General features: G+C 44.5%; 1 protein-coding gene across 2 annotated transcripts in view; it reads right to left on the bottom strand.

The window, feature by feature from the left end:
* The window catches only part of rhobtb2a (Rho related BTB domain containing 2a), a 64333-nt gene that overhangs the window by 26754 nt on the left and 22125 nt on the right, over positions 1–15454 (bottom strand). For both annotated transcript variants that reach the window (XM_078428732.1, XM_078428733.1), the window contains one exon: positions 13561–14552. In XM_078428732.1, the coding sequence (XP_078284858.1) occupies positions 13561–14552 (992 nt within the window). The remainder of the gene's footprint in view (positions 1–13560; positions 14553–15454) is intronic.

The raw sequence follows: 15454 nt of genomic DNA, 5'->3' as shown, positions 1-15454 counted from the left end.
TTTCAAAGTTAACACCACACTGCAGTAAAGCTCCAGCGATTCTCTTTCAACCGCTGCAACAGTAAATGCGATGGACAGGAAGAAGTCCTCATGTGGTCTTTTAAACCTGCTTTGCCACTCAGTAAGATGCTTGCTGATCTGATCTTTGGTCTCGATTTGATTTTCTGTTTGGTCCCCATAAGTTTTGAATAGCCAACTACCCAACCATTTATTTGTAGATCTCTGAGATCTGGTTTTGTTTAGTTTAGTTTAGAGATACAGCGAGGAAACAGGCCCTTCGGCCCACCAAGTTCGAGTCGACCAGCGATCCCCACACACTAACACTACCCTGCATGCACGAGGGACATTTCATAATTTACCCAAGCCAATTAACCTACAAATCTGTACATCTTTGGAGTGTGGGAGGAAACCGGAGCACCCGGAGAAAACCCACGCAGGTCACAGGGAGAAGGTACAAATTTGGTACAGACAGCACCCGTAGTCAGGATCGAATCCGGATCTCTGGCACAGTAAGGAAGCAACTCTACTGCCATACCCAAAACAGGTGATAGTATTAATTTTGCAATCCCTTATCCCGAGCACCCCACCAGCAGATTAGAAACAGTGGTGGACACCACCCAGTCCATCTCTGGTAATGACCTCCCCACCATCGATGGCACTGCCCCCAAAAGCAGCCAGCATCATCAAAGACCTACACCACCCTGGCCACGCTCTCATGTCACTCCGGCCATTGGGAAGAAGGTATAGGTGTCTGACAACTGCGGCCTCCAGGTTTAGGAACAGCTTCTTCCCAAAAACCATCTGGCTATTGAACAGTATAAACACCAACTAAACTTTGAACTATGAACTGTCTTAGTTGCACCAGGGAATTTGGGTTTTGGTTTTGTTTTGCGTTAATACAACTTGTATTTTGTTGACCTTTCTTTGTTATTTATTATGGTGTTTACAGTGTACTGTGTGTGCAAGCCTCTTGTGCTGTTCCAAGTAAGAATTTCATTGTTCCGTTTCGGGACATATGACAATAAAACACTCTCGACTCTTGTACATTCAACACTGCGGATAGAAAAGGTTGAGAGGGATGTGGACTAAATGGACGCGGTGGATGGAAGGGCCTGTTTCCGTGCTGTAAGTCTCCATGACCAACTTCTCAAGGGCAGTTGGGGATGGGCAAAAAATCCTGCCCTTTCCATTGAAGCCAAAAATCCATACTACGAAAAGTAAGCTAATACTGACACTTTTACTTACACTGAATCGGATACATAAGACGCCTCCGCCATAACATTCCTGTGCTTTTTAGCAGTGCATATGCCCCAATGGTAAGAAAAGTTGACACAATGGAAGATGCAAAAATAAAAATCCAAAGGACAACTTTAAAAACGACATGTGGCTCATTAAGCAAGCATAAGGCTGTCACTGAAGTCTCTGGTGTGAAATGATTGGGAACACCATGTACAAAGCTTTTGAATGTAGTTTGCCTTGTGCTCTGCTCTGGAACGGAGATCGCTCTGAGACCTGTTCTTTTTTTTCAACTGTGGATCAGTTACTTCTTTCAATGTTAACCACATCCACTCTTGTGCTATGCTTCCGTCTACGTTTGTTAGGATGAGGGTGGAGCACATGACTTTGGCAATGCACTGGTTGAATGCTATAGCTGGATCTATTCTCTTGAAAGTCAAAGGTGGCACAGTGGCACAGTTGCTGGAGCTGCTGCCTCACAGCGCTGGAGACCCAGGTTCAATCTTGACCTCAGGTGCAGTCTATGTGGAGTTTGCACATTCTCCCTGTAACCAAGTGACTTTCTTTAAACTTTAAAGACACAGCGCGGAAACAGGCCTTTCGGCCCACCAAGTCCGTGCTGACCAGCTATCACCCCGTACACTAGCTATCTACGCACAGGGACAATTTACAATTTTACTGAAGCCAATTAATCTACCAACCTGTACGTTTTTAGAGTATGGGAGGAAACCGGAGAAAACCTGGCGGTCACAGGAAGAATGTACAAACTCTGTACAGACAGCATCAGGATTGAACCCGGGTCTCTGGAGCTGTAAGGCAGCAACTCTACCGCTGCGCCACTGTGCTGCCCCAAAGAATTGTGGGGTTGTAGGTTAATTGACCCTTTGTAAATTGCCCCTAGTGTGGAGGGAGTGGATGAGAAAGTGGGACAACAGAGCACTTGTGTGAACGGGTGATCAACGATCAGCGTGGACTCAGTGGGCCAAAGGGCCAATTTCAATGTTTATCTCTAAACTAATTAATCACATCTTTCATAAATCTAAAGTAGACTGCTCTTTATATCTTTTCCAGATCTAGTCAGCAATCATAACCATTATCTTTTAATTGTACTCTGGTTTTCATCTGTTTATACCCTTGATTTTAATTATTACCAATATCAAATTGCATTTCTGCTGAGAAGATCGTATTCATTTATCTCATTTAATTTTATGCCCTTTTTTAAATATTGAGAGGTTTGGGTTTTACTTTGGTGAAATACAATTGCTTACTGCATTTGATTGCATCTGGACCCTGACAGATTTCAATCACAGGGAATCTACTGAGATATACTGCAGAATAAATTGGATAGTGCTGGAAAAGAGGCAAAGGGGATTTGCCTGTGCCATTCGACTCAGCGAAAGCATCATGCAAACTTCATGGTTTGAGCTTATTAATTACTACAACATTTAGCTAGCAGTAAAATGCACTGTTCTGCTCATTAAATCCTCTGCTGGGAGCCGAAATTCTAGAAACGTCAGCATCAGTTGAAACTAACCGGTACTATTTAAAACCAGCTAGCATCCCTAAAGGAGCAGTGCACTGTGGCTTAAGAAGTTGTGGGGGAGAATTCAGAGACATCTTTAAGCACGCACCGAACAACCTGGAGAGAGTGTTGCACAAATCAGTACTAAAAGCAGTGGTGGAAAGGAATAGAAAAACAGAACTGCAGATGCTGGTTTACAAAGAAAGATACGAAGACCTGGAGTAACTCAGCTGACCAGGCAGCATCTCTGGAGAACATGGATAGGTGACAATTCAGGTCGGAGGATGGGTCCCCACCCGAAACATCACCTATCCATCTTCTCCAGAGATGCTGCCTGACCCTCTGAGTTACGCTGAGCACTTTTGTTTTGATGGGATGGAGATGTTCTTCAACCACAGAACACCAGTTGGCCAAACGAGCAAACATTAAAGAGGCAACGGGAATGAATAGTCCAAAGCATTGAAGATTTGGACACAGCACCACAAAGTGCTGAAGAAATTCAACCTGCATAGCGTGCGACTAAATCTGCTATTTCTTAAGATCAACGTGTTTGTTCTGTTTCCCATTGTGGAGTGAATTCCAGAGACAGACTACAATGTCCCAGTGCTTCTATGTTTAGAATACCTAGAAGACATTTTTTAAGCAAATGATTTCAAATGTGTGGACAAGATTAGAAAGTTTTCCTTATTATGCCACATCTCATCAACTGCACCCGTTGTCTCGCACTCTGCTCAACAGATCATATTGCTATTATTTCATCTAATAATTCCTACAGATTAGGGAGTACCTATTGAGGAAGCCTTGAGGTTGACACAAACACCTCGTGCTTCTGGCATGTCATGCTCTTTAAATTTACAAACTCCTAATAACTCTGGGAGCATCAGATGCTTCTGAACCCAATATTTTCTTGAAATCAATCTAAGCAACTAATGACGAAGCACGCGACACCAGATGCTGGTTTACCAAACAAAACCAAGTCAGTAAGTCAGTGGGTCTGGCACCATCTCCAGATTTTGTAGAAGAGTCTCGACCCGAAACATCACCTCTTCCTTTTCTCCAGATTCTGAATAAGGCTCTCGACCTGAAACGTCACCTATTCTTTTCCTCCAGAGATGCTGCCTGTCCTGCTGAGTTACTTCAGCATTTTGTGTCTATCATCCCCAGAGATGCTGTCTGATATGCTGAGTTACTCCTGTGCTTTGTGTTTTGTTTAAAGTCATTAATAATCCTAGATGGCACTGGATGCTTGTTTCTACAACTCCATTATTCTGTGTTCAGATGAATGAGATTAGAACACAGCATAAATTGAGATTTTACTTGGATGCATTAACTCAAATAATCTTATTGATATCACAATTTATCTTGATTGCATACTTCTGACTGGCACTGGTTTTGCACACAATACTTACTCTCAAGCAGGTTGCATCACCAAAATGCAGGCATTTCACATCACACACTCTATGCAACCATTTTAGGGTGTGGAGGTTACAAATAACGAGTGCCATGCCTGAATTTTGCATCGTTTAAAAAAAAAAACATTAACCCCTTATTTAAACTGCAGTTTGCTTTTTAATAAATGGCAAATATTAGTAAGTGGTAATTTTAATTATTTTAAAAAATATTTGTTTTAAAGCAATGCCAATATGAAAATAAAATGGCATCTAGACCAAACTGAATTGAGAGCACACTCATTAATTTTAGTGCAATTGACCGTAAATGACCATAGAGTTATAAACAAAGGCCCAGTTAGCCCTTTAGACTTGCTTTGCTACTCAGTCCGAGCTGCATCTACATTTTAGTTATCTGTCCCTATTCCACAGAGGTTGATTCCTTTCCGAACAAGAACTAATAGCATACAAAGACGTAACACGACACAACGTGCTGGGGTAACTCAGCGGGTCAGGCAGTATCCTTTGGGTGACATTTCGGGCCTGAAGCAGCACATATCCATGTTCTCCAGGGAAGCTGCCTGACCCACTGAGTTATTCCAGCACTTTGTGTCTATTTGTTTTCTTCATCTCGAGAAGGAGTCGTGGATGAGGATGGAATTCTAAAACTTAAGAACCAGGCATGAGCACAGAGGACTAGATGGTGAAAATTAGAGGTGAAAAGAATTGAAGGAGCAAAGAACTGCATTCAACTTGTAGAAAATATGGAGATAGAATGAGCCATAAAAATATTTTTTAAAGAGATGTAGATGGAAGAAAATAAGCCGTTGCTGGATAAGAAGCCAGTGTAATTTAGCAAATTGAAGGGGCCCGAGTGTACATGACTTGGTGCATTCAAGGAATCAAGTTAGAGAACACTACTTCTGAAGTATTTTGGGTAGTCATTTAGGTCACTTCTTCCAAAACTCTGTTTTCAGACTGTAAACTCGGAACACGGCAAGTGGCACCTCAGAAAATAAAGTTCAGAAAGTGGCAACATCTTTTTTGTTGGTGTTTATCTACTGGACAGGCTGGAAAGCGTGCAGAGAAGATTTATGAGGATGTTCTCAGGACTCGAGGGCCTGGACTATAGGGAGAGGTTCAGTAGGCTAGGACTTTATTCCATGGAGCGCAGGAAGATGAGGGGTGATCTTACAGAGGTGTACAAAATCATGAAAGGAATAGATCAGGTAGACGCACAAAGTGTCTTGTTCAGAGTAGGGGAATCAAGAACCAGAGGACAAAGGGTTAAGGTGAAGGGGGAAAGATTGAATGGAAACATGAGGGGTAACTTTTTCCACACAAAGGGTGGTGGGTGTATGGAACAAGCTTCCAGAGGAAGTAGTTGAGGCAGGTACTATCGCAATGTTTAAGAAACATTTAGACTGGTACATGGACAGGACAGGTTTAACAGGTCATACTTGTACATGGATAGGACAAGTCAAACACAGGCAGGTAGGGCTATTGCAGATGGGGACATGTTGATTGGTATGTGCAAGTTGGACCGAAGGGCCTGTTTCCAAACTGTATGACTTTATGACTCTACTCATAATCCTTCTTGAACATGCAAATAATTTATTGCATGCCTGTCTTTTTCTGTACAGAATTAAATTCACACCGGAACACAACAGATTTCACGGAAATGCCTTCAGCCCAATTCCTCAGCAGCGCCAATTCCCAAGGGAAAGAAAATGCAAAAGAGGTAATTCTAGAAGCATCTTCCAAACATTTCATCATGTGGAATTTATTAGCGGCCTCTTGAGACTTGTTGAGATCCGTTTACTGAAATCCTCAACTCCCTGTGTAATGGTATCTATTCTACTGAACACATGGACTGTTTTCCAGCCAAAAGATGAGAGGAAAGTATTCTGGCTTTAATTATATTCCCACACTTCACCATCTGCTACCTGTTTGCACATCAGAACAAGTCATCAACAGGTTATCTGATAGCTCTGGTTAATTTGTTTGTATCAACGAATGATTGTTCATGAAGATATTACCTTTTTACTCATTCATTCCTTCATTTTAATTCCTATAAAGCGTTTTCAGCTTATTGTTCACAATACCTTTTGCCACTTAAGAGTTCCTTTCGAAGAACAACATGTAATTTTAGGTTGCGATGAAAGGAATGATGAACTTTGATGCCACAGGAAACTTTGTTTCCTCTGGGTGCCCTGGTTTCTTCCCGCATTCCAAAGACATGCAGGTTTGTACGTTGAAGACAGACACAAAAAGCTGGAGTAACACAGGGGGTCAGGCAGCATCTCTGGATAAAAAGAATAGGTGATGTTTCGGGTTGAGATCCTCTTCTGAAGCTCCGGCTCTGAACTAAACTAAACATAGAATGCCCAGACATCTGAAGAAGGGTTCTGAACCGAAACGTCGCCTACTCCTTTTTTCCAGAGATGCTGCCTGACCCATTGAGTTACTCCAGCACTTTGTGTCTATCTTCGGTGTAAACCACCATCTGCAGTTCCTTCCTGCACATAGAAAGCCCAGTTCAGAAACAGGTAATTCGGCCCATCAGATCCATGCCAGTGGTTGTGCCCTACTTGTCTCCTCCAGTCTCTCACCAGATACTTTCACCGTATCCTTGCAGCCTGTCCTCCCTCAAGTGTGCATCTAGCTTTCCCTTAAATGCTTCAATATTACTTATCTTCAAGAAGGCTCTGAGAACATTCGTGAAACATTTTCTCCTCTGCAGTGTGGCATAAATTACAAGTCACCAATCACCTCAGCTTCAATATTATTTATTTGAACTGCCCCAGTGGAACCAGGTTTCACAATCTTTCTGTTCTCTGGATAATGACTTTCACTTTAGGTTGTTGGCGACCGTTTTGCAATTTAGGCCACACAACAGTGGAAAAGATTCCGAGATATATTCAGAGCCTTCCTGAAGGAATGCAATCTTTGCCACTGAAGGCTGTGGAGGCCAAGTCAATGGATATTTTTAAGGCAGAGATAGATAGATTCTTGATTCAGTCTGAAGAAGGGTCTCGACCCGAAACATCACCCATTCCTTCTCTCCTGAGATGCTGCCTGACCTGCTGAGTTACTCCAGCATTTTGTGAATAAATACCTTCGATTTGTACCAGCATCTGCAGTTATTTTCTTATATTATAGATTCTTGATTAGTGCGGGTGTCAGGGGTTATGGGGAGAAGGCAGGAGAATGGGGTTATGAGGAAAAGATAGATCAGCCATGATTGAATGGCAGAGTAGACTTGATGGGCCATTGGCCAAATTCTGCCCCTATCACTTATGAACTTCTACACTGATGCTTGGGGATCTCTGGCCCATGGCAACTGAAAGTGAGGAAGAGACAATTGGGATGGGATTGAGAGCCTCAAGCCCATGCATAGAGGCTCTGCATTAGATCAGATCACTTCATAAACCACCCTCACCTGCTCCATCAACCACCTCCTGTCCCATCTGTGGGAGGGTCTGCAGTCCAACATTGGCACACAGAGGGTGGTAGGCGGTTCCCAGTGGAGGTCTCTCTGTAAGGGAGTCCTCCCCCTTTACATCATGGACCTGGGATGGAGAGTGTAGCAGAGAGCTGTGGTGTGTAACAGATATTTGAGTCACTTCTGCAGCAAATGAAGAGACCGTGTTCCACGTGTTTATGGGGTGTGACGGTCTGATTGACCTGGACGATGACATATTGGCCTGGCTCGCCTCAACGGAGCTGCAGGTCTAAAAGACATACGACAGAAGAAGATGGAGTGTGAGGGGCTTCGGCCCCTGTACGAGTATCTGAAGGGGCTGCTCCTCAAGTTCTGGTTGCATTTTAGTCCCACGATTTTGGTATTTGAGCACAAGGCAAGGAGTGGGGAGGGTCAATCGGGAGGGTGGGATCTCCTTGTCGGTTTGCTCCTGGGCCTGGCCAAGATGGCCATCCACGGGTCCAGGTAGCGGGCGGTCGATGGTCCACCATAGTTGGCTGCCTTCCCCTCTTCCGGGCCTATGTCCAGGCTCATGTGTCCCTGGAGAGGGAACACGCCGTGTCCACGGGGACTCTACAGACCTTCCTTGAACGCTAGTCACCGCGTGGGGTCGTGCGTATTGTAGATAAAGATGGCACTATTGTATTATAATGATTGCCTGATGTAATGTGACTATTGAAAGTCTTTGTACCTTTTGGTACACTGTAAAGTGCAAAAACTGAATAAAGTCCTTGTTAAGAAGGAAAAAAAGAGGGTGGTGGGTATACGGAACGAATTGCTAAAAGAGGTAGTTGAGGCAGGTATTATAACAACATTTAAAAGACATTTGAACAGATACATGGATAGAAAAGTTTAGAGGGATATTGACCAAACGCAGGCAGGTGGGATGAGCATAGATGGGGGTATAAGAAAAATAGCTGCAGATGCTGGTACAAATCGAAGGTATTTATTCACAAAATGCTGGAGTAACACAGCAGGTCAGGCAGCATCTCAGGAGAGAAGGAATGGGTGACGTTTCGGGTCGAGACCCTTCTTCAGACTGGGGTATGTTGGTTGGTGTGTACAAGTTGGGCTGGACGGCTTGCATCCTTGCTGTATGGCTCAATGACACTGAGCCACTTCCACAACGCAATTAAATGATAACAGACGTATCCCAAACCCATTTGCTTTCTGCAAAAATGAATCTGCTTTAGTGAGACATTGCATGTCCTCGTAAAAACATCATTAGGCATGATACAAGAGTTAGAGGGACCATTCTTTAATCTGTCAGCCATCTTAATCAGTCCTTGGGCTCCATTGCAAAAGCACCACTTTTACTTGATGGACTTGTTTGCACATTGACTTGCAAATCTTGCAAATAAAATAACAGAGGCACACAATTAAAGTTAACTCACAACAAGGCAAGTCGGAAGCAATGGAATGAAATATAGCAGCAAGATAGCCTTTTCAGCTGTAAAGAGAGAAGTAAAACTCATAATTTATCTATAATTGTTCTAAAATTCTGTTGAGTCGGTGTCTGACATGGTGCCGCAGCGGTAGAGTTGCTGCCTTACAGCTCCAGAGACCTGGCTTTGATCCTGACTAAGGGTGCTATCTGTACGGAGTTTGTACGTTCTCCCTGTAACCTGGGTGCTCCGGTTTCCTCCTACACTCCAAAGGTATAATTGTAAATTGTCACTAGTGTGTACAATAGTGTTAGTGTGCGGGGGTCATTGGGCAGCATGGACTCAGTGGGCCGAAGGGCCTGTTCCCGTGCCGTATCTCAAACCTAAACTAAACACTCATTTGTAGATTAAGTCCTTGCTTTCTGCAAACCTACGACCTGTGGATGATGGAGATCAGCAATGCACGAGTTAAACAATGAGTACAAAACAAGACTTCAGATTCACTGCAAAGGACTACAAAGGGCAATTTTAACATAATAATTGGAGCAATTTCTTTCCATGGCGAGAGAACAACAGGAAGAGGTAATAAGGACAAGCAGTTGATGCCAGAAGAGCTAACTCATCGGGGAAGCTGCAGAGGAGTGTAATGAGAAAATGGTGGGTTGGTATTTCGAAAAGGTGATGATCGTAACTGAAGAAGCTTCGTTCTCACGCAACCTTTACAGAGGATCCTTGCATTGGGGAAGGGGGGTGGGGGGTAGGGGTGGAGGGCAGGGTTTGTGTTCCTTTAACGTCTGATTTGTGATTTTTCCACAATGTAACGCTCTGTCATCTGTGCATGCAGCAAGAATTGTGCGTTCCCAAAAAATTATTTTCTGTGTTATTTATTTATATTTTTTGACATAAATGCTTTGAGGGAGTTTTTGTTCCCTGTAACTCCTGTTTATTTGGAGAGTGTTTTGTGAATTCTGCAAAGACAAAAGTCTGTAACCTGAACCTAGACGTGATGCAGGAGTCAACTGCATTGGAAACTGCATCGGGCTTTATCAAAGGGTGCTAATCATAGCACAGGCAATATTTCCTTTGGCATATTCCATTACTAATCGCTCTATCTTAACCACAGTATTTGATAGCGCAGTGCTTGTTGTGCAGTCCATCTTGTTGACAAATCTAATTGGTATATATGTTGCTGATAAAGGCGTTAGGCTCTTAACACATGCAAGTAGGTCCACTGCTTCAGACCACACTGCTGGACTGGTTTGACAATACAACTGGCCAATATTCTCAGGTTTGGTGCAATACTGACCAAACACACAGATCTCACACTCGCAATTCTCTTCCCCCTGCTGCATTGCCTGCAAATAACCAACGCAGAGTCATAGAGTGATACAGTGTGGAAACATGTCCTTCGGCCCAACCTGCCCACACTGGCCAACATGTCCCAGTTACACTAATCCCAGCTGCCTGCGTTTGGCCCACATCCCTACAAACCTGTCCTCTCCATGTACTTGTCTAACTGTTTCTTAAACGTTGGGATCGTCCCTGCCTCAAGTACCTCATCTGGCAGCTATTAAACCTATGTCCTCTGGTCCTCCATTCCCCTACTGTGGACAAGAGACTCTCTGCATCTCCCGGATCTATTCCTCGCATGATTTTCCTCTCATGATACTGAGGCCTTTTAATCTTGAAGAACCATAACGATCAAAGTGGACTTCCACGATAACTATGGTTTCCCTATCAAGAAGGCACTCAGGCAAAAATTCTCATCTCAGCTTAACGACATCCTTCGCTAAGTGAATCAATGCCTTCATTTTTATCCCTTCACTGTTAAACAGAAGTTATAGAGTCATAGATTCATACAGCACAGAAACAGGCCCTTTGGCCCAACTTGTCCATGCTGACCAAGATGCCCCATCTAGTCCCACCGGCCCGCTTTAGGCCCATTTCCCTCTAAACCTTTCCTGCCCATGTACTTGTCCAAGTCTTTTAAACTTGGTAAAACTTGACTCAACTACCTCCTCTGGCAGCTCGTTCCATTTACTGTGTAAAAAAGCTTCCCCTCAGGTTCTTATTAAAGTTTTCCAGTCTCACTATAAACTTATGTTCTCTGGTTCTTGATTCTAATCCTCTTTTATTTATCTTTTTCCAGAGATAAGAAAATGTTCAGTTTAGTTTATTATTGAGGTGCAGTGAAAACCTTTTTCTCGCGTGCTATCCAGTCAACGCAAAGACTACATGATTACGATCAAGCCGTCCACACTGTACAAATATAGGATAAAGGGAGTAACGTTTTGTGCAAGATAAAGTCCAGTAAAGTCCGATTAAAGATAGTCCGAAGTTCTCCAATGAGGTAGATGGTAGGCCAGGACTGCTCTCTACTTGGCGAGAGGATGGTTCAATTGCCTGATAACAGCTGGGAAGAAACTGTCCCTAAATCTGGGAATCCCTGAATCCTGAATCCCTGAAAATGATGTGAAATTTGGGTAGAAGACCACGTTGTCACCCTGCGTTGGTGGATGTTGTTCATAAGTTCATAAGTTATAGGAGCAGAATTAGGCCATCATTAGGCCAGAATTAGGCCCATCAAGTCTACTCCGCCATTCAATCTTGGCTGATCTAGCTTTCCTTTTCAACCCCATTTCCGAAGATCTTTCCTGGACCCAACACACTGATGCATTTATAAATAAAGCACACCAACGCCTCTACTTCCTGAGAAGATTTAGGAGATTTGGTGTGTCAAAGAGGATTCTCTTGAACTTCTACAGGTATACAGTGGAGAGCATATTGACTGGTTGCAACATGGCCTGGTTCGGCAACTTGAATGCCCAGGAGCGGAAAAAACTGCAAAACGTTGTGATCACTGCCCAGTCCATCACCTGCTCTGACCTCCCCATCATCGAAGGGATTTATTGGAGTCGCTGCCTCAAAAAGGCAGCCCACATCATCCTGGCCACACCACCCACACCACCCTGGCCACACACTCATTTCACCACTGACATCGGGAAGAAGGTACAGGAGCCTAAAAACTCTAACGTCCAGGTTCAGGAACAGCTTCTTCCCGACAGCCATCAGGCTATTAAACACTACAACCTCAAATAAGCTCTGAACTACAATAGACTATTATTATTATTATTATTGCACTACTTTTGTTTGTTTTTTGCGTACGTGTATATATGTGTGTGTGTGTGTGTGTGTGTGTGTGTGTGTGTGTGTGTGTGTGTGTGTGTGTGTGTGTGTGTGTGTGTGTGTGTGTGTGTGTGTGCGTGTGTGTGTGTGTGTGTGTGAGTGTGTGTGTGTTTGTGTGTGAGTGTGTGTGTGAGTGCGTGTGTGTGTGTGTGTGTGTGTGTGTGTGTGTGTGTGTATGTCTATACTTGTGAATATGTGTATAGATACACACTGACCTTTTTTTCTCTCTCGTTTATCATATTGTTTACAGTGTACTATGTTTACATATTCTGTTGTGCTGCAGCAAGTAAGAATTTCATTGTTTTATCTGGGACACATGACAATAAAACACTCTTGACTCTCCTGCTTTCTCCCCATTAGCCCCGACACACGCACTAATCAAGATCCATGGTACCAGTTGTCATACTAGTTTTGTTGTGGTCCAGTTGAGTTCCTTTGTCTGTACACTCGTTGTCACCTGTCCCACAGCCAACAATGGCCTATTGTGTGCCCCACATTTCCTTGATCATCGTTGCTTTTCTCAAATCTTCCATTCATTTCTCCTAAGTACTATATATCTCTCCTTTCCCTTTCTCCTGACTCTCGGTCTGAAGAAGGATCTCAACCCGAGACATCACCTATTCCTTTTCTCCAGAGATGCTGCCTGACCTGCTGACTTACTCCAGCCTTTTGTGTCTGTCTTCAAGAATCTATCAATCTCCGCCTTTAAAATACCCCCACAAAATAAACAGCATCCTCAGTACACCAACATTGTGGATAAACACAGCAGGCAGAAAGCTACCTGATCTCCCGGTTGCTAAACACTTTAACCACCCCTCCCATTCCCACACTGTCCTTTCTGTCCTGGGCCTCCTCCATTGTCAGAGTGAGGCCCAGTGAAAATTGGAGGATCAACACCTCATATTTCACTTGGGCAGCTTACAACCCAGTGGTATGAACATTGACTTTTCTAAGTTCAAGTAGCCCTTGCTTTCCCTCCCTCTCCATCCCTCCCCCTTCCCAGTTCTCTGACCAGTCTGACTGTCCTCAATTACATTTTATCTCTGTTTGCTTTGTTGTTACCTTCTCCAAGCTAACAATGATCTATTCTACATTTTCCTTGATCTCCATCCCTTTGTCTCGTTTTCCCACCTTACACTTCCTTATCTCTGTGTCTCCCTCTCCCCTTTGACTCAGTGTGAAGAAGGGTCTTGACCCGAAACGTCACCCATTCCTTCCATCCAGAGATGCTGCCTGCCCCGCTGAGTTACTCCAGCATTTTGTGTCTACCTTCAGCAGGATGTTGCCTGGAATGGAATGTTTCAGACATGCTGAGGGACTGCAGGCACAAGAAACTGCAGGTGCGGGAGTCACACTTACCAGAGAAGGTCCCTTTGGCAAGGCATTCTTTCACTCGATTTGCTCTCCGTACGTGGAATGCTTTGGTAATCTCTTGGTTCATGAAGGCCTCGTTATTCAAGATATTGGCCACCATCATTCGCAGGTCAAAGACCTCCAGGAGCTCGGCGATGTGGGCGATCTGCATCAGCTCCTTCTCGTGCTCGTCCAGCTGGCCGGTGTACAAGTAGCGCATGACCGCTCGGAACGCCTCAGGGTGAACGGAGTAGTCCATGTGCACCACCGTCATCCGCCGGCTGGTGAAGTTGATGGGATCTTCTGCCATCTCTTCCTGGATGCTGATGAAGGCTCTGCTCCACGACGAGAGGATCTTCCCTCTCTTGAACCAAGCCCTCGCTCGCGCACTGCCATCGCAGGCATTAAGTTTCAAGATGCCGTCACTGGTGGACGCCCTCAGGCTCGACAGCGGCTGGGCGGCCGACACCTCGTCCGTGCTTTCACTGACGTCAAAGCTGGCGGCTCTCATTAAGTACTCCCTGCCTTGCCTCTCGCCGTGGCTCACCGACCTTTCACCGCCGGCCTCTTGCTCCTCGCTGAGGTCCATCAGAAACAAGTCGTAGAACTTTGAGGAGGAGGTAGACAGGTAAATCTTGTGAGCGTAGATTTTAACCGTGTCCTGGAGCACCAGGATGACATCTGTGCAGAGGGGGTTGGCCAAGAGGAGGGCCGGGTGTTCTTCGTTGGTCGTGGGGGGCTCGGGGACGGTGATGATGGGGGGAGGTGGTTTGGGAGGCAGGAACGGCGCCTGCAGCAAAGGCTTCTGAACGCTCCTCAGGTGCGACTTCCAGAATTGGAGGTGTCGTCTGGAAATCAAGGCAGCTCTGATGGCATTATCGAATACGTCCTTAATGCCAAATTGCGCAACCACGCTGGTTTCGTAGTAGGGGATCCCCAGCTCTTTGGCCACCTCGCGGCCCTTCTCGGGAGGCAAGATTTCATTGTGTTTTATTGGCCTGTGAATTCAAGGCAAACAAAATGCACGTTGGAAAGGCAACTTGGAACTTTACACAGCATGGTCCTTGTTAAGGTGCAATAAACAGGCTTCCTACCAATATCAAAGCATGACATCAGAGGCATTTGCAAGTGAGTTTTAAATCAAAAAACACAATAGAGCTGAGAACTGCAAATGCTGATTTATACCAAAGGTAGTCACAAAGTGCTGAAACATGGATGAGAAGAAGGGTCCTGACTAGAAACGTCACCCATCCTTTCTATCCAAAGATGTTGCCTGAACGCTGAGTTACTCCAGCACTTTGTGTCTAACAATAAAGAATAAGGGGTAGGCCATTTAGAACTGAGATGAGGAAAAACTTTTTCAGTCAGAGAGTTGTGAATCTGTGGAATTCTCTGCCTCAGAAGGCAGTGGGGGCCAATTCTCTGAATGCATTCAAGAGAGAGCTAGATAGAGCTCTTAAGGATAGCGGAGTCAGGGGGTATGGGGAGAAGGCAGGAACGGGGTACTGATTGAGAATGATCAGCCATGATCACATTGAATGGCGGTGCTGGCTTGAAGGGCCGAATGGCCTCCTCCTGCACCTATTGTCTATTGTCTAATACAACTGTACATTGCTTCTGCCGATCTGCGATTTAGCTGAGGATATTTTGAGGAAGTAGAAACAAAGAACTGCAGATGCAAGTTAATACGCATAAGAACCCAAAGTGCTGGAGTAACTCAGCGGGGCACGCAGCATCCCTGGAAAAGATGGATAGGTGACATATTGAGCCAAGATGCTTATTTAGACCCATTTTGAGGAAAAGTGTACTTGTTCCAGATAGAATACCTTGCATCCAGTGCAAGGGAGAAACAGAACGAGGTTGAGTTTTTATAAAATTATTCTTAAGGGCAGCACGGTAG

The sequence above is a fragment of the Rhinoraja longicauda genome, chromosome 36 (assembly GCF_053455715.1).
Source record: "Rhinoraja longicauda isolate Sanriku21f chromosome 36, sRhiLon1.1, whole genome shotgun sequence".
NCBI lineage: Eukaryota > Metazoa > Chordata > Chondrichthyes > Rajiformes > Arhynchobatidae > Rhinoraja > Rhinoraja longicauda.
Note: the sequence above shows the minus strand (reverse complement) of the source record. Positions and strands in the feature narration are given on the sequence as shown.